The sequence below is a fragment of the Pollicipes pollicipes genome, unplaced genomic scaffold (genome assembly GCF_011947565.3).
Source record: "Pollicipes pollicipes isolate AB1234 unplaced genomic scaffold, Ppol_2.1 Scaffold_4002;HRSCAF=4701_pilon_pilon_pilon, whole genome shotgun sequence".
NCBI lineage: Eukaryota > Metazoa > Arthropoda > Thecostraca > Pollicipedomorpha > Pollicipedidae > Pollicipes > Pollicipes pollicipes.
This window is the reverse complement of record NW_023596420.1, coordinates 20,074,811-20,102,062: the sequence shown is the minus strand read 5'-3', so window position 1 is coordinate 20,102,062 and position 27,252 is coordinate 20,074,811. Positions and strand designations below refer to the sequence as shown.

Sequence of the window (27,252 nt, the reverse complement as noted above, 5' to 3'; positions counted from 1 at the left end):
AGCTTGATCAGTCCACCGACTTTGAAGGTAATCCGAACAAGTCCAATGTTTTCACCCTGGACTCCTTGACCGACTATAGCAATTTTGCTTTCGGACCCGCTACATTACACTTACACCAGAAGGATCAGGAAGTTAAGAGCTATCTTTGTGCTGATTTCCAGACATATTGAAAGTCTGCGAAGATGGATCCGAACGCCAATCTGAGCATCGTTCCAATTTGACGCGCGTAAACGTTGCGTTGTTTGGGTTCATACTCTTTTGTCACAGCCACGCCAGAAATGTATCATGCAATAGGTCTTGGCCTTATATCAGCTAGGACGGCTTATTGTAAGTCCTTGGCTTGCACTTCCAGTGTTTGTTCGCATTGGGCATATGCCCGCTCTTGTGTGTTGCAGGAGACGTCTTATGTACGTGTTATTCCGTCGTTAAGTATAAAAGTGAACACCTGCAGGTTAGTGAATGGAACCAATGTTAAATGGCCTTGAATAGAACCGCGGACCACATGTCTGGGTAGTCATCATTTTGTAGTACAGAGCCGGTAGCCTTGCCTAGTTGCTTCTTGGCTTGCCTCTGAGGCTTAGTTTCGCAAAATAGGTATGGGGGAGAGGGGGGAGGGCTGGGCCATGGCAAATTGATGCAACCTTTCCATGGAATGCACCAACAAATGGGTATTGTCCAGGTCCGGCCATCTTTCTGCTTTAAACACAGGGGAACCCAACTTGGTGCAGGGGAGGGTAATGCCAGCATAGGCCTCCCTAACTTAAAAGGAAACCACACCCCTTCCTTGCTCCATAGAACATTGAATGTAGAACTTAGAACACTGAATGTGGAACAATATTGGGTTGATCTATATTGGAGAAGATATTATGCTGCCCACATGTGTGCTGGATATTCGGCCAATTGTAGATAATCTGGAAGGGCATCTGACCATATTTTAATTGCTTAAAACTGCTGTTATGTATCACATGCTGGCTGGTTGTAAAAGCTTAACAATTCCCTGTGTTGTTGCACAGTTAGTTGAATAAGCACCACTACATTGGGGTCTTGTCTTCATGCTCATCCTCACATGTTCTCATAAACAAATAAACAGGGGATCACAAGCATTGTTTTCTTAACATCCCACACCACTCCTCCCATCAGACCATACCAGTACAGCATCCAATTCTTGGCCAGTAATCTTGCTGCACTGTCCTGGGCAGCTGATAGAGGCCAGTTCAGTATGCAAGAACAGCTTTGCACATACTAGGGCAGTCCTAGGGTACTCTCTGCCCCCCCCCCCCCATGGAATCTGCTGGGGCATGAGTGCATGGTGGTTCCGTGCACCCAGTTCAATAAGTCTGCTGTGCAGCTACTGCCTCCATGTGTGGATGAGCACCAGGGGACATCATCCTTCCTGCAGGGCCCAGCATTTTGGATCACACTCATGCAGATATTAACTGATCAGGTGCACCCACCTTTACATGAGTTTTGCACACCTATATCCAATAAGAAAAAAATTGACATGGGGGAAAAGGGAAGTACAGGCAGATCATTAGATGTGTGGATTCACACCAAAGTTGACAAAAGGTGAAGCAAATACATATTAATCCAAAACACACCAAAATTTATGCAAGTCACCTCTTGCATAGTTGGATTTTGCAGGGGTTATGGAGCTGACAGGCTTTCTTAGCACTAAGCCATTTGTAAGTGATTAATGTTTCAGCTATGCCAGGAGGTTGTCCAGTATCAGGCACTGGCATCCACAGCACCCATTCTTATCTGGGTACAGACATGAGGTCCACAGCACCCTTTCTTGTCTGGGTACAGACATGACATCCACAGCACCCCTTCTTGTCTGGGTACAGACATGACATCCACAGCTCCCTTTCTTTCTGGGTACAGACATGATGTCCACAGCACCCCTTCTTGTCAGGGTATGGACATGATATCCACAGCACCCTTTCTTATCTGGGTATGGGCATGATGTCCACAGTACCCTTTCTTATCTGGGTATGGGCATGATGTCCACAGCACCCTTTTTTATCTGGGTACAGACATGATGTCCACAGCACCACTTCTTGTCTGGGTATGGACATGACGTCCATGGCACCTCTTCTTGCCTGGGTACGTACATGACGTCCACAGCACTCTTTCTGGTCTGGGGTAGGGTGGGTACAGATATGACGTCCACGACGCCCCTTCTGGTCTGGGCACAGACATGGCGTCCACAGCACCCATTCTGATCTGGGGTAGGGTGGGTACGGACATGACGTCCACGGGACCCCTTCCGGTTTGGGGTACGGCGGGCACGGATGTGGTGCATCTTCACACACTATATCTTACATTATTTGAAATGATATTTGAAATATGTGAACATTGAATGTGTGCTGTTGTCCCCTGCCGTCTTTCAGGGATACCCTTCGCGAGATACTGTGACCCGCCAAAAACGGCATTGTCACCAGGTTGCTAGGCGCAGAACAGAAATCGACATCTGCTGACTCGACCAACAGCCTTTCTGTGACTACCACCTACCGCTTAGCTATGGGTGTACCCATGGTTGCTGCCTTATGCTATATATGTAGCATAAAGCCCGACCATATTTAACAAGCGCCCGCGTGGCCGGCTAGATACCCTTTGCTCGGGGAGGGTCAACTTTGACCCCCCTGAGATCTCGGGAACTAAGAAAGCTATTGACACCAAATTTATGGGGATGTGTTGACCTGTACGTGAACTCACTTAGTTCAAAGTTTTAGGTCCTAGGTCATGACCTTCGGGTCAGTAAAGGTCAAGCAAGGTCAAATTCCAGGTTGGTCTCCAAAGTGCCCCCAGAACCTAGATAACGTTCTAAGCAAAGGTCACGTGCTCACCTAAGGTCAGTGACCTTTTGGACCTTTTGAAGGTCATGGTACCAAAATATTAAAAGACTGCTCTGAGTTTTGCATTTGAACAAGTGACAAAGATTACGTTAGGCAGTATGTTTCTTAAAACAATGTTAACCTGGGTCATTTTAGGTCAGTGACCTTTTATGACCTCTAAGAAGTCCATGGAAGATGTATAATGCGGTTCCTGCTATCAATCAATCGAAGTGGGTACCAGACACTACCCCATACAGCAAACCCTAAAGTAATAAAGGGGTTGATTATGGCCTTGGTTTGACCCTCATACCTGACCCTAGGTTAACGTAATTTGCCATTCAGTATTTGTGTTGCCTAAGAAAGCATCTCAGAGATGTATGGTTCCATCTAACACACCGTTGTTGCAATCAGGTTGAAAGATTCCCAAGGAATGGATCGTTAGTTACTCAGATACGTATAAAAAGCACCGATGATGAAAACGCTAGAGACACATCGCCACGATAACATGTACAGTATCCACCACCCACCACCTAATAACTCTCATCCTGCGAAGCGTTTGTCAGTTTTCGGTTGGAGAGAGTGCGTTAATAAACATGCTTTCTCAAATTTGAAAGCGTGTTCTGTCATTGCGCGTCTGATGAATGTCAGTGGTTTCCGTCAGTCGTTGTCGTGTCCATGTCCCGTCATGTTCGTGGCGCATGCGCTCCAGAGGTGCCCCGTCGCGTAAGTGCATTGTCAGGCGTCGCGCGATTGTCGTGATTACGCCAATGTAGTGTATGGAACGAAGTTTGCGGCCTTCGAGATAGCATTGAAAGTGATATGCTACATTGGTGCATTTTAGCCCGTCGGGCTTGCCAGGGGTGTTCCTCATAGGAAAGTTAGAGATTTGCCTATTGTGATAATAAATGGCAATGTATACTCTGTGGTCGTTCTCGCCTTTTACGTGTCGAGAGACGATTTTCCGTAGTTTTTTCGCCATCTTTGTATGCAGATGCTATTTGCTTTTACTTATACACTTGGACGGTTGGTAGTTTGTCATCTTGGTTTATTGTTAAAGTGTCTTGTCACGTGTCATCGCATTTCCGCTTTCAACCCCGGAATTTGAAGAAAAACACGATTCCCAGGATCTGTCTGATTCGTACCAATTCCGACTGTAGTCCTGTACGATCAGAGCAGTGCTTAAATGCATGTTTAATGAATGAAAACGAAGTACAAGCGACACGTGATAAAACGCTTTAACAATAAACCACGACAAGACAACCAGCCAACCGTCCAACTGTATTATACAAATCATATGACATTTGCCTACAAACAAGACGAAAAAGCTCTGCGTGAAATCATTTCTCAATACGTAAAGGCGAGAACGACCACAGAATACGTTGTAATTTATTACCGCAATAGGCAAATCTCTGACTTATTCGGAACAGCCTTGTAAAGCCGACAAACTAAAATGTGCCAATGTAGTGTATCAATTGAAATGTAATCTAGCCTGCAAACTTTGTTCCATAAACAACATTGGCGTAACCACGACACTATCACGACACCCGGTAATGTACTTCCGAGGCTGCATTGTCAGGCGTCGTGGGAGTGTCGTGATTGCAATACATGCGCTCCTGACGCGACGGCGCACCTCTGCAGCGCATGCGACACGAACATGACGGGACATGGACACGACGACTAACGGAAAGCACTGACATTCCTCAGACGCGCAATGACAGAAGACTGCTTTCAAATTTGAGAAAGCATGTTTATTAACGCACCCTCTCCAACCGCAAACAAACAAAGGCCTGCACGCAACTCTTGAGGTATTAGGTGGTGGGCAATAGATACTGTAGATGCGATTGTGGTGATGTGTCTGTGGTATTCTGATGGGCGCATTTTATACGTATCCAAACAACGATCATAATTTTTGTCTTCTGTTAAAATCGATCATTTATGATGGCGATGCACACCTTTCATCCTTGAAAAGTCTGAACTTGTTGCTTGTGGCATTTATATTTTTCCGACGATGAGATAATGGCTCGAAGCCTTAGAATGTACAGATATCGTCGGAATATATGAGTGATTTTGCACGAACAATTTTAAATCGTAACACACACCCGCATGGCCGTTCAAATACCCTTTCGCTCGGGTGTGGGTGGGAGATCAAGTTCGATCCCCTGAGATCTCGGAAACTAAGAGAGCTAGAGAGATTAAGTTCACATTATGGGCTGGTCCGCACGTGAACTTTTAAGGCTCCTAGGTCATGAACTTGCGGACAAATAAGGTCAAACAATGTCAGACTCCAAATTGGTGTTTAAAATGCTCCCAAAGTCCTCACGCCACCGCCGTGAAGCAAACTACCTGTTTTAAGCGCGAGGTTAACTTGTGTCCAATCATGCCTATTAAGTTAAGCGACCTTATTTTCGAAAGTCAGGGTAAGCCAAATGCCTTACGAGATTGGTTCTATTTTGCCATCAGGATAAGCGTCAGGGACTACGCTAGGCGGCATGCTCTTAAAAACAAGGATGTTCAGGCTGCGTCATTTTATGTCAGGGACCTATTCTGACCTTAAAAAGTCCATGGAGCGTGTTTGTTATGGTCCCTGTCGTTGATAAATTCAAAGTGAGCTCCAGAAGCTACCCCATAAACCAAGCTCTCGAGTAAAAAGCAAGTTAATTTTGACCTCGGTCTGACCTTTATACCTGACTCTTAGGTCGCTGGAATTGGTTGTCATTCTAAATTGAATCGGTGTTCTGCCTAAGAAACTCTCAGATATGTATGGCTTCATCTAGTACTCTGTTGTGGCAAAACATGGTACCGGCTCTCTGAAAATGGTCATCGCTGACAGCCATGGCCTGACTTTGACGGGCCATAGGTTATGGACTTTACAAGGCACGTCTGATTTGGGCATGAAAACATCCGCTATTCAATTCTCCACAATTATGCAAATTTTGGGCCGGCTACACCGCGCGGTTCGGAAATTGCTGTGGAAAAACCCCCGCGGTCAATTTGACCCCCATCCTAGTGCGTGTTAACGACACTAAGTCAAAAAACCCGGAGCCACAAGCAATGCATCAAAAAGCTCGTGAATGCGGAATCAGCGGTTGTACATGCATGAAGGAAAACAGTATGCAAAGATATACGGGCCTGTCTTTATATATATATATATATATATATATATATATATATATATATATATATATATATTACCTCCTTAAACATAAACAAGCCCACGCTTATACCCTCCCCCCACAGAAAATTGAAATGGAGCCGAACTCGTGGGTGTTCCTTTTTCCTCACCGTAATGGAGTGTGTTGTAATGTTGGCTTACGGTAGGAGAATGAGTGGATGGATTGGGGTTGCACGTAACCTAATCGATGGAATTTGGTGACGCGGGATAACCCGATTCATCGCAGATTGTTGGATTCTTGTAGCACGCATTATCGCATTGTAGCCCAGTGTTTCGCCTTTTTGCTCTTGGTTTCAGCTCGGAGTGTAATAAAGGACGTGTTTTACATTTGCATGGGTTTGGAACTGAAATAGCCGTCTTGAATATCATTCGGTGCATTAACAGCCCTGCTCTTACCAAACACCTAAACCCTTCTAGCTTCTGAACTACACGCCCGCGAAGATGTGCAGACATTTCTTGCGGACTTTCAAAGGCCACCCAGGCATCCATGACGCCATGATAACGTCATTCAATTCTGCTATTCCATTGGCCCCGTGGCGGTCATTGCTAGAACAATATAAGTGTCGAGTTGTTCACATCTGGCGTTCATGAGCATGATATCCAGATAAACCGGTCGTCAGTTAGCTCTCAACTAATGTTGTGTGAGTTGCAATGACGCAATCAAATGAATCAGGTATTGAGGAGCATGTGTAGTAAATAGAAATATTGTGTTGTCTAGACAGTCTTTTCTATTAAAGGTATAACAACAGTTATAATTGAGCTTATTTCACCCTATCTGTTGGCTGCTTCAATGTCTCCAAATGTGGAACATTCTCTTAAAGAGCAGTGAAATATGCAGCTTCCACGGCTTATTTAGAAAATTTGGCGACTTTCACGGCTTAAAGCTAGTTTTGCGACCAACAGAAATTGCAGCAGTTTGGTGATCAGCATGTCACATGTGGTCTTTCAAGCATGTTGGCCCATTACAGGTTTCTCGAGGATTGTACAAGTGAGACAGTCATTCACCATACCTCATCATGGCAGAGAGTGACAAGTTGAACTGGATGTATGAGGGTAACAAGTCAACCTTGAATAGAGAGGAATACTTGCTTGGTAAGCAAATTGATAGTAACTTTGAGAGACAGCAGGATGAGGAGAAGGCGGCAGGTCCAGTGTATAAAGTGGAGCACGAAATTCTTCCCGGATCCGTGGCGCGGAGGGATCTTGGCCAGATGCAAGTGGATCTAGCCAGGAAGATACAAGAAGACCCGCTTTTTCAAATACGTAAGCAGGAGGATCAAGCATTGCAGGAGCTAATGGATAACCCGATAAAGCGCAAACAACTAGAAAAGTTACGAAAAGCGGAGGCAGAAGGAGAGGACGGTAACAAGAAAAAGAAACACAAGAAACAGGAAGAAGATATTGACAAAAAGCTCTTTGCTAAGATGGCTTTGTTGCTCCAGAATGGCTCCGAGTCTAGTGATTCGGACAGCGATGATCATGAGCCTAAAAGAAAAAGAAAACGAAGAAAAAGAAGAAGGATGCGTCAAAGTCCAAAAAGAAATCTCACCGTAAGGAAAAGAAAAACGGCATCGAAGCAGTTCCAGTAGCAGTTCCGGAAGTGAATCGCCCGCGCCAGCCAAGAAGAAGAAGAAGCCGTCCCGCAAGCGGTCGCGGTCGCGGAGCTCCAGCGCTGGAGACCGGCGCAGCGGGAGTGAGGGGGCCTGCCGTGCGCGGCAGACGGCCCGGCCCGACGGCGTGCCATCCAGGCGACACGCGGACAGGTGGGTGTCGAGGCGGACGGCCGCTGGGCCACCAGACGACAGGTGGGTGTGGAGGCGGGACGGCCGCTGGGCCACCAGATGAGCGGTCCGATCGCTGACGCTGCTGTGTTTCAGGCACGACGAGCACCTGAGATGTGTTATACACCGCACATATATGGTTGAAACGAAGGGTTCATTTTCTTTTGTCGCATTACAGGTTGATGAAGTGAGCAATGCTTCTCAGTCCTATGGAATTTGTGGAGCTACTGTATATGTACGACATTTCATTAGTCGAGCATATCAATGACCGTATTGCACGTCCGAGGTTTGCTTTCACTAAATGCAGGACGGGAGAGGCGACTCTACACTGTATCTTAAAAACCTGCAGCATCATCAGATGTTTTGTCTTTGCCTCGTTTTTTGCAGCTCTTTATCTCAGGACACCGTCGAGAAAATGAAGTGTCATTTCATTGTTTTTGCGTTCATTGCTGGAATGCTTATTGAATATGGCGTGTAGGTGAGATAACCGCGGGGTGGGGGAAACGTTGGGGAGTGAACGTATCTCTTAAAAACAACGAGAAAACTATCGCTGCGCATGTGACGTGGCACGGAGATAACGGCCTTAACGCATCACCTGTGGCCGTCGGTCCTCCCTGCCGCTCAGTTCGGTCGTCCAGTGACGCCGCCCGCTGCTCGCAGTCCAGGGCTGACCTGTCCAGCTGAGGGCAGCGGCCCCGAGCCCCTCCAACTTGATACAATGTCACACCCCTGTTACGCACTGCCCACAGAACTTGACCACGCCCTTGATCACGTCCGTTCTCGGCCATTCACTTGATCACGATAGGTGATCGCCCAGCTGGCAGCGCTGCGTCCACTTCGATTGATCACGATTGGTGTAACTCGGTTGCGGGATATCCGTGTCGTGCCGTTTGTCTCCATCCCCGACCTCGTAGGAGTTCAGTGGACGGTGGCTGACGTGGCCGTCATTTTGAACGCCGTGACACGTCTGAGTAGTGAACTGATGCCGTGTATCGTTTATTCCACCAGTGCAAGCCGTCCGGAGAAGGACGGCGGAGCCGGGGAGAAGTGTGGCAGAGGACGGGACGGCAGAGGCGGTGAAAGGCACAGGCTGGAGGAGGGCAGCCGCGGTGCAGACAGGGAACGAGCGAAGCAGGACAGCAGAGGTGGACACAGGGACCGAGGAGAGCAGGACAACAGAGGCGGTCACAGGGACCGAGGAGAGCAGGACAACAGAGGCGGTCACAGGGACCGAGCAGAGCGGGGGAGCAGAGGCGGTCAAAGGGACCGAGCAGAGCGGGACAGCAAAGGCAGTCGCAGAGATAAAACCGAGCGGGACGGCAGAGACGGATATAGAGAGCGAACGGAACGGAGCGGCAGGGACGAAGACAGGGACCGACGAGGGACGAACGGCAGTGGAGGAGGCCGGAACCAGTCGGAGAAGGTGCGAGGACGAGGTAGCGTCCTGTCGCAGGAGGAGATGGATAGGAAGCGTCAAGAAATGATGGACAACGCCAAGCTCCGAGATCAGCAGCGGGCAGACAACCTAGCCAGGTCAGTGTCGACACAGGACAGGTGCTGCATCGCTAACATTGCCAGCGTAGTGGCTGCACTTTCATTCAACAAAGCACACGGTAACATACATTCTTAACGCCTTAGACGATCTAGTTCATACCGTTTTGTATTTGCCTTAGAGATGAATAAATGGGATTGGTTGAACAGGTAAGACAAATAGGACAAATAAGATGGGATTACAGGGTTTGACGTGGTTAGCCTTGTTGGGATGTTTGAGGGCGGCCGGTAACCATACTATGTCTGCTGTCCAGGGACGGTGCATGGGGATCAGTCATCGGAACCCAAACCATTTGTGCAGTATGCGGCCTATGAATGTATTTGGATGTATCGGTACATCTTACGTCGTGCAGATACGTGTTTAGTGTTACGTGGCTACTCAGTCACCACCGCTCTCGCTATTTAACCCTAGGCTTCCCTGGGCCCAGTCGCTGGATCAACAAGCCAGCCGGGTTTGCTGCCGTGTTCAGGCGCAATGCCTGTCATGTGACCCTGGAGTGCGCCGTGACGTACCGCTCGAACCGCCTGGTGACCCGGCCACGCGCCTGTGTCCAGGTACGACAGCGAGCAGGCGCGGGAGCAGCAGGAGCACGAGAAGGGCAGCGGCGAGGCGTCGTTTGTGCGGGACCAGCTGCGCGCCGCCGCCGACCGGGGCACCGTCGAGCAGCGCATCCGCTCCAACCGCTACAACATCCAGCGCTCGGCCGCCGCCATGGACCGCAGCTTCGTCAAGCGGTGACGGCCGGCCGGCACGATCTCGGTGTTCCGAAGGCCAGGCGTGTCATGTTTCTGAACTCGGCCCGCCCGCACTGCTGTCGCGCTGTGAGGGCCGTGGGCGGACACTCGACAGGCACCCACTCACGCACGCACAGAGAACTTGCCCAGTATGCCCGCGAATGCTGCAGAACTGTGCCACAGGTGCGCTGGGCGGATAAGTGTTGGTACTGTTTGTAAAATACAAATGATGTATTTGATTTTTTACGTCCGCAAATTAACAAGCCCGACGAAGAAAGCACACATCTTCAACGGGCAGCGCACTGAGCAGGATTTGAGAACACGTAAATGATCACGTGCAACATTTATAATCTAAACACTGTCAAAAACACGGCTGTTAACGGCGATGACCGCATTTCTCAACACGAAAATGTAACGTTTGTCTATAGCCACGTCTCGCCGTACCCAAGAGCCATCCGTGCGCGAAATCTAGATGCTGGAAACGAGCTTTTCGTTCCTCACCTACAGAGTATACCTCTAATCTACAAACCTGGTCAGCACTGAATCATCACAGCGGCACAAGCGCATGAACTGAGCTGATTGCAACAACAAGTCAACAGACGCGGAACAGCGCTGACCCAGAAAACACTTGATAAATATCACACTTATCTGCGGTCCGTGCCCGGACGGGAGGACGGGATCTGATCTTCGGCATGCCCTGTGCGCGCGCAGGGCGCGCCGAAGATCATATCCTCTATCAGATCGGCCCAAGGATCAGCGCAGCCTGGTTGGCCACCGACGACGCGCCGGCTCCGCCAGGCTGGCGGCAGCGCTCCGCCCGGTCGGGCATCTACTTATATATCTGCCACCGGTGGCACGCTCCTGGCGTTTTTGGCAGCCTCCCATTCCAGGGGTTCGTAAAGCCCCCAGGGGTGCCGACAGCGTAGTGGTTAACGCGTCTGCGTTGACCACTGCGCGTCTGGGAAACCAAAGGCGCTGGGTTCGGTTCCCCGCGGTGCCTGCCCTTCCTGCCAGGGTGGGAGGGAGGCGAGGCTATATAGCCTCAGTAGTTGGGTGCGTCGCAAAGCCCCAGTGACGACAACGACGACGTGAGATCCTTACGGTCCCCATCGACCTGTTCCCCAATTCCGAAAACAGGCTCGCTCTGGTCTAGTCGCGAGTGGGCTGCCGAATACGTGGCTGGCACCGATGCCTGGCCCCATGAGACCGCCAGGCCAGACCGGTGGACGCCTCCCCGCACCACCCAGGCTCTCATCCGCCACACGGGGCCGTGTGCGACCAGCGGCCGTCTCCTGCGAGCATGGTTGCTGTGGCTGCTGGGCCCCGGTGCTGGCTGGTGGACAGCGGTGCTGGATTCTGGACCGCTGCTGGGCTCGGAGATCGGTCTCAGCCTCACAGCACGGTCTCCAGCTCGGCGATCTCCACAGAGGCGGGTCTGCGACAGGTCAGCAGTCAACAGCTGATCATGGCTGCGACGGCGTGGGACACGGCCTCCGCGCCTACAGTGAATTCAAATCCGGAAGTTAGTACCTTTAGCTCGAACGTTGATAGATGACAAGTCACAGCGCTTCACTTTCAGCACTGCATGTGTGAATAAACACAGTGAAGCAGAAGCCACTCTGAAAGTACACCCCTGGCGTCCCCAGGTAAGGTCTTCCCGCGACACGGTGCAGCTGGCCCTGCTGCCGGGCCCACACCCAGCGAGCCAGACGTGAGCGGCAGGGCCGGTGTCCGAGACGGCGCTCACCTCTCCTACTGTCGGTGGCCGAGACGGTGCTCACCTCTGCTGCTGTCGGTGGCCGAGACGATGCTCACCTCTGCTGCTGTCGGTGGCCAAGACGGTGCTCACCTCTGCTGCTGTCTGTGGCCGAGACGGCGCTCACCTCTGCTGCTGTCGGTAGCCGAGACGGTGCTCACCTCTGCTGCTGTCGGTAGCGGAGACGGTGCTCACCTCTGCTGCTGTCGGTGGCCGAGACGGTACTCACCTCTGCTGCTGTCGGTGGCCGCTGAATCTGTCCGGGTTAAGTCGGATGAACTCAGCAGACTGTTGTGTGTACATGTGGTGGCGAACAGCGCTGGGGAGGCCCCGCTCGGGCCGCGTCACGATAGGCCTGGGACGACGATCCCGCCGCGCTTCAGTGGCAGACACTGCACCGGTCACCGAGCCCCACAGAGGTCAGCGGTAGACATTGGGGACCGGTCGCAGCGCTCAGTGGCAGACAATGCACCGGTCACCGACCCCCGCAGAGGTCAGGCAGCAGACACCACTGGGGATCGACCGCAGCGCTCAGTGGCAGACACTGCAACGATCGCCGACCCCCGCAGAGGTCAGCAGCAGACAACCGCTGAAGATCGACCGCAGCGCTCAGTGGCCGACACTGGACCGGTCACCGACCCCCGCAGAGGTCAGTAGCAGACATGCGAGGATCGACCGCTGCGCTTAGTGGCAGACGCTGGACGGTCACGACCCCCGAAGAGGTCAGCAGCAGACACTGCTGAGGATCGACCGCTGCGCTCAGTGGCGGACACTGGACCGGTCACCGAGCCCCGCAGAGGTCAGCAGCAGACAACTGCTGAGGATCGACCGCTGCGCTTCAGTGGCAGAACACTGGACCGGTCACCGAGCCCCGCAGAGATCAGCAGGCAGACACTGCTGAGGGATCGACCGCTGCGCTTCAGCGGCCAGGACACTGGACCGGTCAACCGAGCCCCGCAGCGATCAGCAGCAGACACTGCGTGCGGATCGACCGCTGCGGCTCAGTCGCAGACACTGGACCGGTCACCGCGGCCCCGCAGCAGATCCGCCAGCAGACACTGCTGAGGATCGACCGCTGCGCTCAGTGGCAGACACTGGACCGGGTCACCGAGCCCCGCAGAGATTCAGCAGCAGACGCTATTGGGGAACCGGCCCGCAGCGCCTCCGTGGCAGACACTGCACGGTCACCAACCCCCGCAGAGGTCAGCGGTAGACACCATCGGGAACCGGTCCTCGAGACAGGTCAATCAGGTCACATCGGGTCGTATGGCACCGGATCAGGCTCGGTCAGGTCCACGGATGCCATATCTCCACATCGTTTTGGTATCCAGGTTCAGCACGTACTGTGGGTCAGACAGCTTGTTAAACAGCGTTGTGAGTTATGATCGCCTTACACCAGGCTCCGCATGAGCTCACCAAAGGCCTGCACTAGTGGAACCACCAGTGGATCTGGCGGAACCGCCAGCGGATCTGGTGGGCCCCGATTGAAGTAAGTTTTACGTGGGCGGGCCGTTTTTGTGCTTCGACCATACACGACAGAATCGAAGCAGACGGGACACCAGAATAACACAATGACGTGGTCGATGTGGCGCCTGGAGGCCATTCAAGTGATGACCCCGACGACTCGGGGTCATCACCCGAAGCTCAGCGCCAGAGACTGTCACCGACCTGTAGCGTTATAGGCGAGGGGGTTCACCAGTCTTTCGCTTGTTACTGAAGCACAATGGTTAATTGAGGCTTCTTTTGCCGACACATCGGCCTTAGAAAAGAAAACTGGAGACAATGGCTTAATGACAAGATTGATCAACATAGAGGAAACACGCTTATATTGACGGTGACTGACGCTTCAAGCTGTGCTTATGAACGCTAGACGCGACCGCAGGGTGATCGTGAGATCGCGACCGTCTCGTTGATGTGATGTGATATGATCGCGATAACTCGCGAGCTGGAAGCTGGAACACAGCTGGAAGCACAGCTGGAAACGAGCACTGCCAATATAACCAACGTTTGCTCTATAACGTCGCTTAATCAATTCTTCCTGGTATGCTGAACGCCGATGACTCAGAATAAAAACTCGGAACTCATAACGTCGAAAAACCGGGAGCTAATGGCCTTTCTTGGTGAAACGAAGCACAATGGCAATGTGTCTCTCTTTCATTTCACCGCCAAAGTAATACTGGTCCACAGTAGACATAAGTAGCCATTTTCGGCCAGAATGTGTTATCAGCAGTTACGATACTTCGGCTCGCCAGACTGCAGCCCGCCGTTGGAACCGGGCGCACGGGCAGCTCTAGCTTCAAAGGGCCCTCCGCGTCACGACCCTGCGAAAGCCGCCAGCGGTGGGACGCCGGCCTTGACAGCACATCCGGCTTAGGGTGGCTGTTGATCCTGCTGCGGCGCTCGCTGGCGACTCATAGGCGTCGGTGGCCGACCACGCGGCGCGCGGCGGTCAAAGCTGTGATGTATGTGCACACAGTGTACGTCGAGCAATGCACCACGAGCAAGCGTGCACAGGTGAGGCGCGCCGGCCGCGCCGGGGGCCCCGCCGTCGTTCGGGGCGCCGCCGCCGTTCGGGGGGACCCGCCCACCGTTGGGGCGCCGCCGCCGTTCGGGGGCGCCGCCACCGTCCGGGACGCCGTCACGTTCGAGAGCTCTGCCACGTCCGGGGGTACCACCCACCGTTTGGGGACGCCATACAGTCTGGGGACGCCGCGCCGTCAGGGGGTGCGCCGCCGCCGTGGGGGTGCTCGCCCGGGACGCCACTGCCGTCGGGGGGCGCCGCCGCCGCCGAGGGTTGCTGCCCGGGACCCACTGCCGTCCGGGGGCGGCCGCCGCCGCGTGGGGGTGCTCGCCCGGGACGCCCCACTGCCGTCGGGGCGCCGCCGCCCGCCGTCATGGGGTGCTCGCCGGGGACGCCAATGCCGTTCCGGGGGTGCCTCCGCCGCCGTCAGGGGTGCTCGCCAGGGGGACGCCACATCACGTCCGGGGGCGCCGCCGCACGTCCGTCAGGGGGTTGCTCGCCGGGACGCCACTGCCGTCCAGGGGGCGACGCCGACGTCCAGGGAGCGCGCGCCACCGTTGAGGGTCGTCGCAGCCGGCGCGCTTACTGGGTCGCATTGCAGCCGGACCACAACACAGCGCCGAGGAAGAGTCCCAGCCGTCCCGCGGCATGGACAGGGACTCTCTGGTTGTTGTGACCTTTCAGCCGCCGCACGTCCACCCTGGCCGGGCCGGCTGACTCTGTTTTGTCTCGCGCACACAGACTAGCGCCGCTGCGTACCCCTGGCGATGTCATCAATTGGTTTGGCTCACTCACACATGACAGGTCCTTGATATTAGCTCACGGTTGTACATCATATAATATGGCATCGTTTTGTCTCAAACTTTCCGAACTCCCTCGCGAAGTGAGGATGTTCTCAAACATTACGCGTGGAAGGCTTCGTGGGCGCGTGCACTAAAAGCCGCCTAATTCGCCCGAACCGGAGAACACCATCATTTGCCATTGTCCATGGTACCCACCACACAAAAGCGCCTGGCTTGGAAAATGCAGAATGGAATGGAAACAGAATGTCTCTTCTCTTCACGTCCGCAGAATTCGGCACCAGACGGTCATTCAACGGCATTCTTCGTAGGGAAGCGTGCCAAACAAACGTGGTGTTCCCAGGCATTTTCAAACTGTTATCGCCCTTTTAGCTCTGCATGGTCAAGTCTCACAATGCACCACCACATATGAATGATACTTGTGCAATGACAGCGATCCACTACGGGGTAAATGTGGTAAAACGCATCAGCCGATCTTCTATGTTCGTCTGTTTTTTCCGATGCAGCACAGCGATGCCGTAGCGTTCCCTTTGAGGTTAAGAACATATGCACAAGTGAACATAATGCAAGAGCCTTTAAAGCGGCATGCGCCGATAGGGCTTGAAGGAACATGCTTGTACCACATGCGGAGAACGCTGGCCGCGTGCTGTGATGTATTACGTACCCTCTGAGCTCTGCGCCATCTTTTGGTGGTAAACAGCACCACGAGTTCTTGCTGTGGGTAACAGGGGAGCGGATGTTCATAGTTGCATAAGCCGGGCTGCATACGGTTGGTATTGGCGTCCACGTCAGGTGCATACAAGATGAACTGAGACTGCTTTAGTCATGCTGGGTGTGGATGGAAACAGCTCAGAGCGGTAAATCAAATCCAGAACGGAACGTCGGAAAGTAAGACGTAGTGGTAGAAAGAAATAGAGCGAATGGCTGTGCAAATGGCCCGCCACTTGAGATAGAGCGCACAATCTGGAGCGAAGAAAGGCAGAGAGTGTGTGGACCAAACTGGAAAGCAGCTGACAGGCTTTCACGGAAACACGAAGCCAGAGATTCCCAAAAAGCTTACTGTCAAGACGAGATGAAGAGAATGCGCCATTCCTGACTGAGTCTTGAGCGGGTGGCAGGCAACAGCGCGGAGTACGAGGGAGCCGCGGGTGCAAGCCCGGCAGGGCGGCGATACCTTTTCTGCGGCGCTGTCTGTCGCATGGCGGCCAGGAAGCGTGAGCTGGGAGCGAAGCCGTTATCCAGGAGCTGGTCCTCGAGCTCGCGGATCCTGAGTCGCGCCACGTCCAGCTCTCGCTTTACCTGTAGCCATGGCCATGTATCACACTTGTACCTCCCACTGCAGACATTGAGACGCTTTGTGACGTTTTGGGACGGGCTGGACCTGCTCAGTTTTTACCTTGGTTCTCAAATGAGAGATTCAGGCCGCTAAGAAACTCGCCAATGGGCGTTGGACGGAGTACAAAAAACGTTGTTTTTTCGAAGAGCTACCTTTCCCCAATGCGTTTTAGAGTTTTCACTCCTTACTTAACACCAAGCAGGGCCGCAAGGCAGCACGGGGAGGCGGCCAGTGACGGCTGCCCCGCCAACTCCAGACCGAGTCACAGGTGGGCGCCGACCCCAGACCGACTCACAGGTGGGCGCCGACCCCAGACCGAGTCACAGGTGGGCGCCGACCCCAGACCGAGTCACAGGTGGGCGCCGACCCCAGACCGACTCACAGGTGGGCGCCGACCCCAGACCGAGTCACAGGTGGGCGCCGACCCCAGACCGAGTCACAGGTGGGCGCCAACTCCAGACCGAGTCACAGGTGGGCGCCGACCCCAGACCGAGACACAGGTGGGCGCCGACCCCAGACCAAGTCACAGGTGGGCGCCGACTCCGAACCAGTCACAGTGGGCGACCCCAGACCGCGTCACAGGTGGGCACAGGTGGGCGCCGACCCCAGACCGAGACACAGGTGGGCGCCGACCCCAGACCAAGTCACAGATATGTCACAGGTGAGCGTACACACGGCTACGTGACGTCTGGGCTGGGCTGGGCGTCAGACCTCCTCACCCCCCCCCCCCCCCAGCGGCGGCCTACCTTGAGCAGGTGGGTGTCGCAGATGGGGTCCCGGCAGTGGTGGTACTTGATTATGTCCTGCGCCTCGTACACCGCCCCTCGAAACGACAGCGACTTGCCCATGTTCTGCAACAGACGGTCGTCAGGCGCGGTCAGGGCTAGTCCAGACACGAGACGGGACGGGGCGGCGCTGGAGCGGTGCTGGCACGCGCCGGGTGCATGAGGCGCGTGCTCTAGCCTCTCTCGGGCATCTCATTCAAGAGAAACTTGTGCCCGGTGCATCAGTCATGATGTAGTTGGTGAAGTCATGGGGCACAAGTTGAACAGACGAGACGCACGGGTGACACATGCCCCCCCACGAGCTCGACAAACGAATAAACCGATCATCATTCAGTCAGCACCTTCCAAACGAACACAAACCAGTCCCGAAATGCGGATCACGATCCCCTGATCAGGCTGATTGTGGGAGCCGATGAAGTACGGTACCGAGGCGGACACGTCACACCAACCTGAAGAGCTAGTCCGAAACATGAGACAGATAGGCCCCCTGTGTCGGGCCGACTGTCCGTGACACTGGACTGACGGCAGCCAACGGAGACGGCCCAGGCCGACTGACCAGGCTGATGAGGGCACAGCAGCCGCCGCGGTCCGTTTTGGCCAGCTTGTTGCGGACGTACTTGAAGTAGCAGTGCTCGCAGGCCAGTATGGCGCAGGCCAGCAGTATGGCGCAGCCCAGCAGCAGGAAAGCTGACAAAAACTGGGGCAGCACGAGAGGTCGGCGGTCAGCAGGGGAGGCCGGAGGTCAGCAAGGAAGGCCAGAGGTCGGCAGGGGAGGTCGGCGGTCAGGCGAGCGGCCGGAGCGCGGACGGCAAGCGGCTCCGGCCACCGACGGGGAGCACCGGCAGCAGCTGAGGCGGCGGGCCGGTCGCCAGCCGTGGGCACGAGACGACCTCGGCGAGCGGCCACAGTGCCGCCTCACCACACCCGCTGAGCCAGCGGGCCCACTCAATGCACTGCTCACCGCGCGAGGCACAGAGTCGCTCTGGTGACGGACAGCCACATCACAGAGTCGCTCTGGCAACGGACGGCCGCGCCGCAGAGTCGCACGGAACAATAAAGCTCTCTCGACACTGTGTGGAGACCGGAAGTCAAATCTTTCGTCATGCTGAGTTTATTACCCAGTCTTTTGAAGCTTACGTTGGCGCGACGGCCTCGCGCCATTTATTCAGCGAAATCCAATCTCACGTCATCCGGGCAAAACCATTCGAAGCAAGAAGACAACTTGCCAAGGTGATGATCCAACTACAGTATCCGCACTACAAATCATCTACTACATCCTCCCCGGCATGTGATCCAATGATGAAGCGAAAAACATAAATTATTTTATTAGTTGGTTTAGTGACGGTTGCCTTCAGAGGCAATTTGGTCAATGGAATGGCGGCTCACTGGAAACTTCTATCAGAAGAGTCTCTACGTAAGCGGTCACGAAAAAACATCGCCCTGCATACCACGCATATAACCGATATCGATCACGTGAAACAATTTTTTGATTAACACCTTCGCATGTGCTCTTAGGTGTCTTTCGCGACCACGTGCGGTGGATAAAAGTGACTTCATTCCTATTTCCTGAGTGATTCTCCAACCGCCCCATGTAGCTGCCCGAATTTTTACTACCAGTCAGGTAATCAGTTTGACATATTCTCGACAAAACAGGTGGAAAGATACATAATGGTTGTATATATAATATGCATAATAACATACAAAGCATAATAATACAATGAATGTTGTCATCAGCAAAGCTTTCCACGGTTACTTTTCCACATCAAGCGGCTCATTAGACGCTTTTAAATTACCAATGGTGTTAACAGATATTGCTTAATTTACATGCATTTGGTCATGACACATAATGCATATTATGCATAAATGCCCACCAATCGATGCAAGTTGAAGAGGATATCGATAATACATCCATTGGCCCGACCGTGTGCTAGTGTGGGGCAGCTTTCCCATCGATGGTCGCACCAAGTCAGCTGTACTATCGATGGTCACACCGAGTCAGCTGTATCATCGATGGTCACACCAAGTCAGCTGTACTATCGATGGTCACACCGAGTCAGCTGTATTATCGATGGTCACACCGGGTCAGCTGTATTATCGATGGTCGCACCGGGTCAGCTTTCCCATCGATGGTCGCACCAAGTCAGCTGTACTATCGATGGTCACACCGAGTCAGCTGTATCATCGATGGTCACACCAAGTCAGCTGTACTATCGATGGTCACACCGAGTCAGCTGTACTATCGATGGTCACACCGAGTCAGCTGTATCATCGATGGTCACACCAAGTCAGCTGTACTATCGATGGTCACACCGAGTCAGCTGCACTATCGATGGTCACACCGAGTCAGCTGTATCATCGATGGTCACACCAAGTCAGCTGTACTATCGATGGTCACACCGAGTCAGCTGTATTATCGATGGTCACACCGGGTCAGCTGTATTATCGATGGTCGCACCGGGTCAGCTTTACTATCGATGGTCACACCGGGTCAGCTTTACTATCGATGGTCGCACCGGGTTAGCTGTATTATCGATGGTCGCACCAGGCCAGCCGTCTCATCGATGGCTGTATTAGGACAGCTGTACTATCGATAGTCACACCAGGTCAGCTGCACTATCGATGGTTATCAACGGACGTCACGTGAGGTCACCCACCAGCATTGAACAAAGTTGAACTGTTTCTTATTTGTCAGGAAAAAAGCTGGTACAGTCAAAGTCATAAGATTCCTCTGGGCCACATAATTCGGATGAGTAGAAATGTCATGCTCAATCAGCTGACGTGACCTCAACCTGATTCGATCTGGACCTGACCTGGCCTCCTCTATGTAAGCATTATTGCATGATTCGATCACACAGCCACACGCTGCTGCGTCTGGTGCCAGTCATGCTGTTACGTACGTGGCCATTACTACCAGCGAGCTGCAGGGCAAGCAAGTCTGTTCGAGCTTTGAGAAGATGCTCAACCTGGGCGGCCCGAATCTGTCGCACGCCTGTCAGCTTCACACGGTTTTCAGCAGCAAAAATGCAGTTCTTGATAAGCTGAGCCGTATGAATTGCTAGGCATTCGCATGCAGGCTGCTAATCAGGAGACCTTTTCTCGCAGCATTACAAAGCACCATGATTTCACCTGCCTCGTGGTGTTAACATGGAAAAGGAAAGTTTCTCAGATTGCGAAAAGCTGTAGAACACGGGCCGACATCGGATGAAGATATTAACGACCCAGTGTGGCGGGAACATGAGACTAACAGATTCTGGCAGGGCAGAACACGACCAAAAGCACGGGCTAAATTGTGAGCCGATGTGTGCAGACGGCCACACGCTCTCGTGCGCACACCATGGATCCGTCCGTTTTTTTTTGGGGGGGGGGGGCTGGATCTCAGCAAGCAGGGCAGGTGAAAACGTGAAACAAGCAGGCGAGCGTATCAGCCACATACCGTCGACGGATCTAAACCGGGCCATGAAATCGCCATTCATCGGTCGAGAGACGGACAGCGCTACCTATCCCATACCCATCTCGAACATAAGGCGCTGTAGCCTTATAAGAAGCATAGGCAGCCATCAAAACCACACAGCACGGGCGTAAAGCCCCGCTTTCTCTCAACGCCGTCAACTCGAAACGACTGCGTTTTACGCAATACATGGGTTATATTTGCAAGGGAGTTGATTGGTGTCCATGAATCAAATTGCACAGCCTGCCCGGACTCACGATCAGTCATTTCTAAATAAGTTTATTGGCATTAGCGATAACTCCCATGCATTGATCATAGCTGTCGGTGTCGGTAACCGAAGATATCTGGCTCCACTAGCTTAGTTTTAGGCATCATCTACCTTACAGCTAACAGCTGTCATATTTGCTGTCGCCTGGCTCGTCTCATGCCGCGCAATGCGTCTCAGTTATACATGTGAAAAGTTCGGAATGGACTGAAAAATTTGGTGATCCTGAAACTAATTTTGTGGTTAGTGGAGCCACCAGTCGCGTGAAAGGTGTTAACTTAACGACTCCTCTCTGAAAACGGTCAGGGCTATTGATTGCCGCCATATTTTTTCGATCACACGCTTGTCCTGGGACAGCACAGGGCACTTTTACCCGGGACTTTGCGATTAGTGGAATACCCCAGGCTGTATTGTTTAGTATTCAAATATTCATGGATATGTCAGGATGATTAAGTTAATTCTGTTCATCTTTTTGCAACCACTCACTCGAATACTACCAGACATTTAATGAACCTGTCTCAAAATAAACACCAATATGAAAGACGATCGGCAGGAAGACAACGTTAAAACTCATGCAGTTCAGCCAGCTTACAATTCACAAGCCAGTACATCGTCACACTCTCAGCTCAGCTGATCCGCTGACTGCTGTGTTAAGTTCATCGCTGAACACAGCGCACAGCAGGTGTTGAGATCGGCTCGCCGGGAGAGCTGCGGCCTGCGCGGCCCGGCGTGAGCGGCACCCAGTCACGTCTCACCTGTTCCAGAGGTAGCGGCGCGGCCCGGCGTGAGCGGCACCCAGTCACGTCTCACCTGTTCCAGAGCTAGCGGCGCGGCCCGGCGTGAGCGGCACCCAGTCACGTCTCACCTGTTCCAGAGCTAGCGGCGCGGCCCGGTGTGAGCGGCACCCAGTCACGTCTCACCTGTTCCAGAGCTAGCGGCGCAGCCCGGCGTGAGCGGCACCCAGTCACGCCTCACCTGTTCCAGAGCTAGCGGCGCAGCCCGGCGTGAGCGGCACCCAGTCACGTCTCACCTGTTCCAGAGCTAGCGGCGCGGTCCGGCGTGAGCGGCACCCAGTCACGTCTCACCCGCTCCAGAGCTAGCGGCGCGGCCCGGCGTGAGCGGCACCCAGTCACGTCTCACCTGTTCCAGAGCTAGCGGCGCAGCCCGGCGTGAGCGGCACCCAGTCACGTCTCACCTGTTCCAGAGCTAACGGCGCGGCCCGGCGTGAGCGGCACCCAGTCACGTCTCACCTGTTCCAGAGCTAGCGGCGCAGCCCGGCGTGAGCGGCACCCAGTCACGTCTCACCTGTTCCAGAGCTAACGGCGCGGCCCGGCGTGAGCGGCACCCAGTCACGTCTCACCTGTTCCAGAGCTAGCGGCGCGGCCCGGCGTGAGCGGCACCCAGTCACGTCTCACCTGTTCCAGAGCTAGCGGCGCGGCCCGGCGTGAGCGGTACCCAGTCACGTCTCACCTGTTCCAGAGCCAGTGGTTCGGATGCCCTCTTGTGCTGCTTCTGGGGCTTACAGGCACCCGTCAGCCAGAACCTCTGCAGACGTTCGATGTCGCCTGACGGACAGACAGCAGACCGCTCTGCCGTCAAGCCGTTCACCATTCTGAAGCACGCCTCGTAACAGCCAACATGTAGTTGATGGCCGGGCTCCCCAGCTGCCAACCTGTCCCTGGGTTACGGACAGGCTGCCAAAATATGCGGAAGGCCAACGCCTGATGCGGAACCACAATCTTCAGAAATTGCCTCTGGCGTATCCAGAACTCCCGACCTTCGGCTTTCCACCGGCGGCCTACGACCACAGCGAACAAGATAAAACGGCACACGCCCTCACCGTGATCGTTGTACTGCATGAGCTTCTTGTTGAACTGGTCGACGTATTTCGAGCCGCGCCGGAAGCCGACGCCGTAGCCGGTCATGCCGTACCACGAGCCGACAGTGAGGATCTCGCAGTCGTCGTCCTGCGCCACCATGTACTGCAGCACCGTGGCGTCGTAGAGGAACGCATCCAGCTCTCTGGTGACAGCCGAAGCCCGTCAACATAGAGAACAACTAAGGGCGCATATTTCCTGTCATATGGAATATGGATCCCTAGCGAAAATCTGTAAGATTAATACATTTCTCCTGTAAGATAGCTGCCAGAACAAAGGAAACTGCCCTTCTCAATCCCACGATAGAGGGGGGGGGGGGACATGCCCCCGTCGGTGACGCCGCTCCCGGCTGCAGTGAGGGCCAGCCGGACTGAGCTCTGACCGCATGGCGCCGGGCTTCCTGCTGACCCCTGTGTACGGCCTGCACTAGCTTCACATGGCGCAGCCCGCCGCCCATTGACCCGGCTCCCTAGTGACCCCTGTGTACAGTCTGCACTAGCTCCACACGGCGCAGCCCGCCGCCCATTCGTCCGGCTCCCTGGTAACCCCTGTGTACAGTCTGCACTAGCTCCACACGGTGCAGCCAGCTGCCCATTCGTCCGGCTCCCTGGTAACCCCTGTGTACAGTCTGTACTAGCTCCACACGGCGCAGCCCGCCGCCCATTCACTGGTGTGTAGTGTCTCCGGTTCCTGTGGTGTTTACCCAGTTGAGCTGTTTCATATTTTGGTGCGTAATTACGAGCACCAACAGAGAAAGAGCAGGAGTGGAGCGATGGCGAATCGGACCGGCTCGCGTTGGACGGTCTGGTGGCGCGAAGAGCCCTCACCCAGTCTTGATATGCTTGATGCCCTCCTGTACATCCGCACGTGTGTGCTGAAGGATGTGCCTGAACTGCTGTGGCTTGTGCTTCCGGAGCACCATTTCGGTGTTGGTGTACAGGACGGTTCCGGCCCGGAACGGCGGCTCGAACGAGTTGGGAAACACCATCTGGAGAGAACGGCCATCGGTTGTCATTAGCGACCTCCTGGTCAGACGGAAGTAGCACCTAACGACAGTCAGCACATAACAATGACATCGCACCACCATCCAGTGCCGCTTACGCCACCGTTAGCCGCTTCCGCCTTCATCAGATTTACATCCGTTACCGGCACTTGTCTCCTCGCAGTAATGGCACCAGCGACCACTAACTGTTCTCCTCCACCGTTCCATCAGCAATCACCTTCCTTTCCGGTTCCCAACGCTGTCGCCTCTCTCCCTATCTCTCTCTCTCTCTATCCCTCTCTCTCTCTCTCTCTCTCTATCTAGCCACCTCTCTCTATATCCACCTCCCGCCCTTTCGCCCCCTCGCCCTCTCACCCCCTCGCCCTCTCGCCCTCTCGCTCTCTCGCCCTCTCGCCCTCTCATCCTCTTGCCTTCTTGTCTTCTTGTCCTCTCGCCCTCTCGCCCTCTCGCCCTCTCGTCCTCTCGCCCTCTCGTCCCCTCTCGCCCTCTCTCCCTCTCGCACCCTGTCGCCCTCCCCTCCTCCCTCGCCGCCTGCCTGTGCCCGGCGCACCGGCCGGGGGCGCGGACGGCAGCGTCCTCACCGAAGCAGACCGCAGTGCCCATACCGGCAGCCTCCCCTTCGCTCGGCGTGGCCTCGGGGTCTGATTAGGCGCGGCAGGCGGAGAGGTGCGGATGGTGCTTGAGCCCACTCACCCGGTCGTCGTCAATACCCTTCAGTTCGTGGAACTCCTCTCGCGTAATCATGAAGGCGGCCAGGTTGGCGGTGTAGATGGCGAGGAAGACGACCGCAAACAGTGCCCACATGGAAGCCATGAATCTGTCCAGGTCATCAGACAGTCAGAGATGGGGTTCAGATGGGAGGCCATGAATCTGCCCCAGTTATCATACAGTCAGGAACGGGGTTCAGATGGGAGGCCATGAATCTGCCGCAGCTATCAGGCAGTCAGGGGCGGGGTTCAGATGGGGGAGGGGCACAAGCCCGCCGGGATCGCCAGACGATCGGGGGAGGGCGAAGAGGGGTTCAGATGTGAGCTCATGCACCTGCCAGGGCAATCACATGTCCGGGGTTTACAAGACACCGCGACTTTTAGGCCTGGGAGTGCAGACACACACGGAAATTCCATACTACACAGACAAATGGACTGTGAGGGGAGGAGTAGCCGTTATAGTTTGACTATTTTATATTTGCCATTCAGCTTCTGCCCTTCACCTAAACATTGGATACGCAAGTTACCAATTCTGGATTGGTCTGGCCGATTGATTAATGCTGTCTGCATATGGACACGTGTTGCTTTACAACTTGAAGACTGCCGTATAATTGAGTTGCACTTAAGCAGCGCATCAGCAATTTGCAGTGTCATGTGAATAACGTGGAACATCTGCAGGTGTCTGCCTCTAGAGGATCCAGCTCCTGAGATCTTAAGTACGGTTCGGAGTAGAAGCAGGTAGCGTAGGACACCTGGTGTACTTTGACCTTTCCAGAGATTGCTTTAGAGAGCACCAGTTACGAACTGATTGCTCGCACTGCACACCATGTCGTTAACTAAGTTGGCTGTTGTTTTCAGTTAGGCTCTGAGTCACTGTTCTCACCTAGCTATAAGTCCCAGGAAATGGCTTAGCTAACGATCCTGGCAGGAACCGGATGTGAGCCACTGACTCGGCGTGGCTGCCAGCCCCTGACCTGACCTGGCCATCGGTCTCTGACTCGACCTGTTGGCCCCTGATGTGAGCTGACCCACACCCTGACCTGGCCTCGCTGTTCAGACACTAGCCTGACCAGACCGTCAGCATACGGCCTGACCTGACGGCAGCCCCTGACCTGACCTGACGGCCATCCCTGACCCGACCTGACTGTCAGCCTCTGACCTGACCTGGCTGTCAGTCCTCGAGGACAGTCGGTGTGCACAGCAGCCTGGAACAGGATGGCCCACACCAGCCAGTACGTGCGGAACAGTGAGAACTTGTGGTCACGCGGAGCCACCGTCTGTCGACACAGAACAACACACACACCGTCAATTGCCAATCTCACCCAGCGCCGGCGATGACGATGACGTCCGTGCGTTGCTAATGATTCAAAAATGAAAACAACCCTGCTTCATGACTTAAGTCATGTTCGCAGGAACGATGGGTGTGGTGTTGACGTGTCAACTGCAGTGAACGCTAACCTTCATGTTGTATCCAGACGGGCTTAGCCATTCGAAGAGGAAGATGGTGAGAGCGGTAGCGTGTATTGCCACGAACACCACCAGGGTCCAGGAGGCTGTGTCGAAGGGCTCTGAAACAGGCCCGGACACCGCACTGAAACCTCTGTCTTAGTAGGATTCGCTAATAATCGGTAAGGGTAGTAATATTCAACGTTGGCGCCATTTGTTTTTTTTTCTGAAAAATGCGTGTTTGAATAGGCTGAGTGACTGAGGTTCGTGGAAACGTTATAATAAACGCCGCGGCGTGTTGTCCTTTATGCTATAGGATGACCAGACCCCGCAAAAACAGTATATTTCTCGTAATCTTGCAATACGCATAACGCGTTCTGTACCATATTATAATAAGTCTAAGTTACAAAGTCAAGAGCACCATATCGATTGTTAGTCTGGAGGGTGAAACATGCTTGAAGCTCGCTGCAAGCCATCAGTTAACAGCACCAGCAGCTGTCGCCCTACCCAGAGATGACTTGGGGAGACAAGACAGGCCTCCAGTGAAAGGATCGCCAGGCTCAGCTGAAGCATCACCTAGGAATGCTGTCGGTGAGATGATGCCTGTTCGCTTGGCCACCACGATGGTGGTTCCAGTGTCCAGGAATGGAACGCTGAAATCTGCGACAGAGAAGAGTGTCGAGACGCAAGCTCCCTTGCGCAGAGAATGCCGGCACGCACCTGGCTTTCGCAGCCAATCTCACCACATCATCCCACCACAAGCGAACACTGAAACGACAACAGCAACACCATTGAAGCCACTGAGAGTTGGTGACGTTTGTCAACTGGTCGGCAGGACGCAGCGCCCAAAATTCACAATCACTGTTCTCATGGTTTGACTGGTGCCCTGCGAAATGCCTGGTCAAGCGACACAAAAACGGCATCTCTTGTGTGCTAGGTTTCTATGCTTGTGGGCTATGCGCTGCAACATGACACGTGGTAGTACAAACCACGTGTATTTTCACGATGCTACGCAGTTCTCACGTATGGTTCCGTCCTAGCTACCCACATTCGTCCCGATTGTTTCCCAGTGAGGTTTCACTCCGTGTAGTTTTATTGCATTATCGGGACAAGTTCCGAGGATTATTCCAAAATTGGGGAATCCTCATGAAAGCTACATAGGGTACACTTCAAGTGCGCATACGGCAGTGCAGTGCGTCATGTATAAATGTGGAGCGTACATATTTCGATGCATG

The 27,252-nt window shown here is 53.9% G+C and overlaps 2 protein-coding genes across 3 annotated transcripts; one reads left to right on the top strand and one right to left on the bottom strand.

Moving 5' to 3' along the window:
* The first annotated feature begins 355 nt into the window (after nucleotides 1-355).
* On the top strand, nucleotides 356-10,312 carry LOC119094218 (pre-mRNA-splicing factor CWC25 homolog). The gene is made up of 5 exons (XM_037217293.1): nucleotides 356-451; nucleotides 6,975-7,489; nucleotides 7,584-7,769; nucleotides 8,796-9,320; nucleotides 9,894-10,312. Exons 2-5 carry the CDS (start codon nucleotides 7,023-7,025, stop codon nucleotides 10,075-10,077), a joined length of 1,362 nt encoding a protein of 453 aa, XP_037073188.1. The 5' UTR covers nucleotides 356-451; nucleotides 6,975-7,022; the 3' UTR covers nucleotides 10,078-10,312.
* Nucleotides 10,313-10,467: 155 nt separating this feature from the next.
* LOC119093220 (glutamate receptor ionotropic, NMDA 2A) lies at nucleotides 10,468-26,677 on the bottom strand (the record flags this gene model as incomplete). Of its 2 annotated transcripts, XM_037216135.1 has the most annotated exon segments (13): nucleotides 10,468-11,508; nucleotides 12,059-12,184; nucleotides 15,815-15,865; nucleotides 16,325-16,449; nucleotides 17,233-17,337; nucleotides 17,828-17,968; nucleotides 22,455-22,549; nucleotides 22,825-23,006; nucleotides 23,689-23,849; nucleotides 24,558-24,681; nucleotides 25,736-25,848; nucleotides 26,030-26,139; nucleotides 26,594-26,677. In XM_037216135.1, coding segments are annotated over 13 exon segments (1,460 nt in total), but the record flags the coding sequence as incomplete, so codon positions are not given.
* Nucleotides 26,678-27,252: the final 575 nt, after the last annotated feature.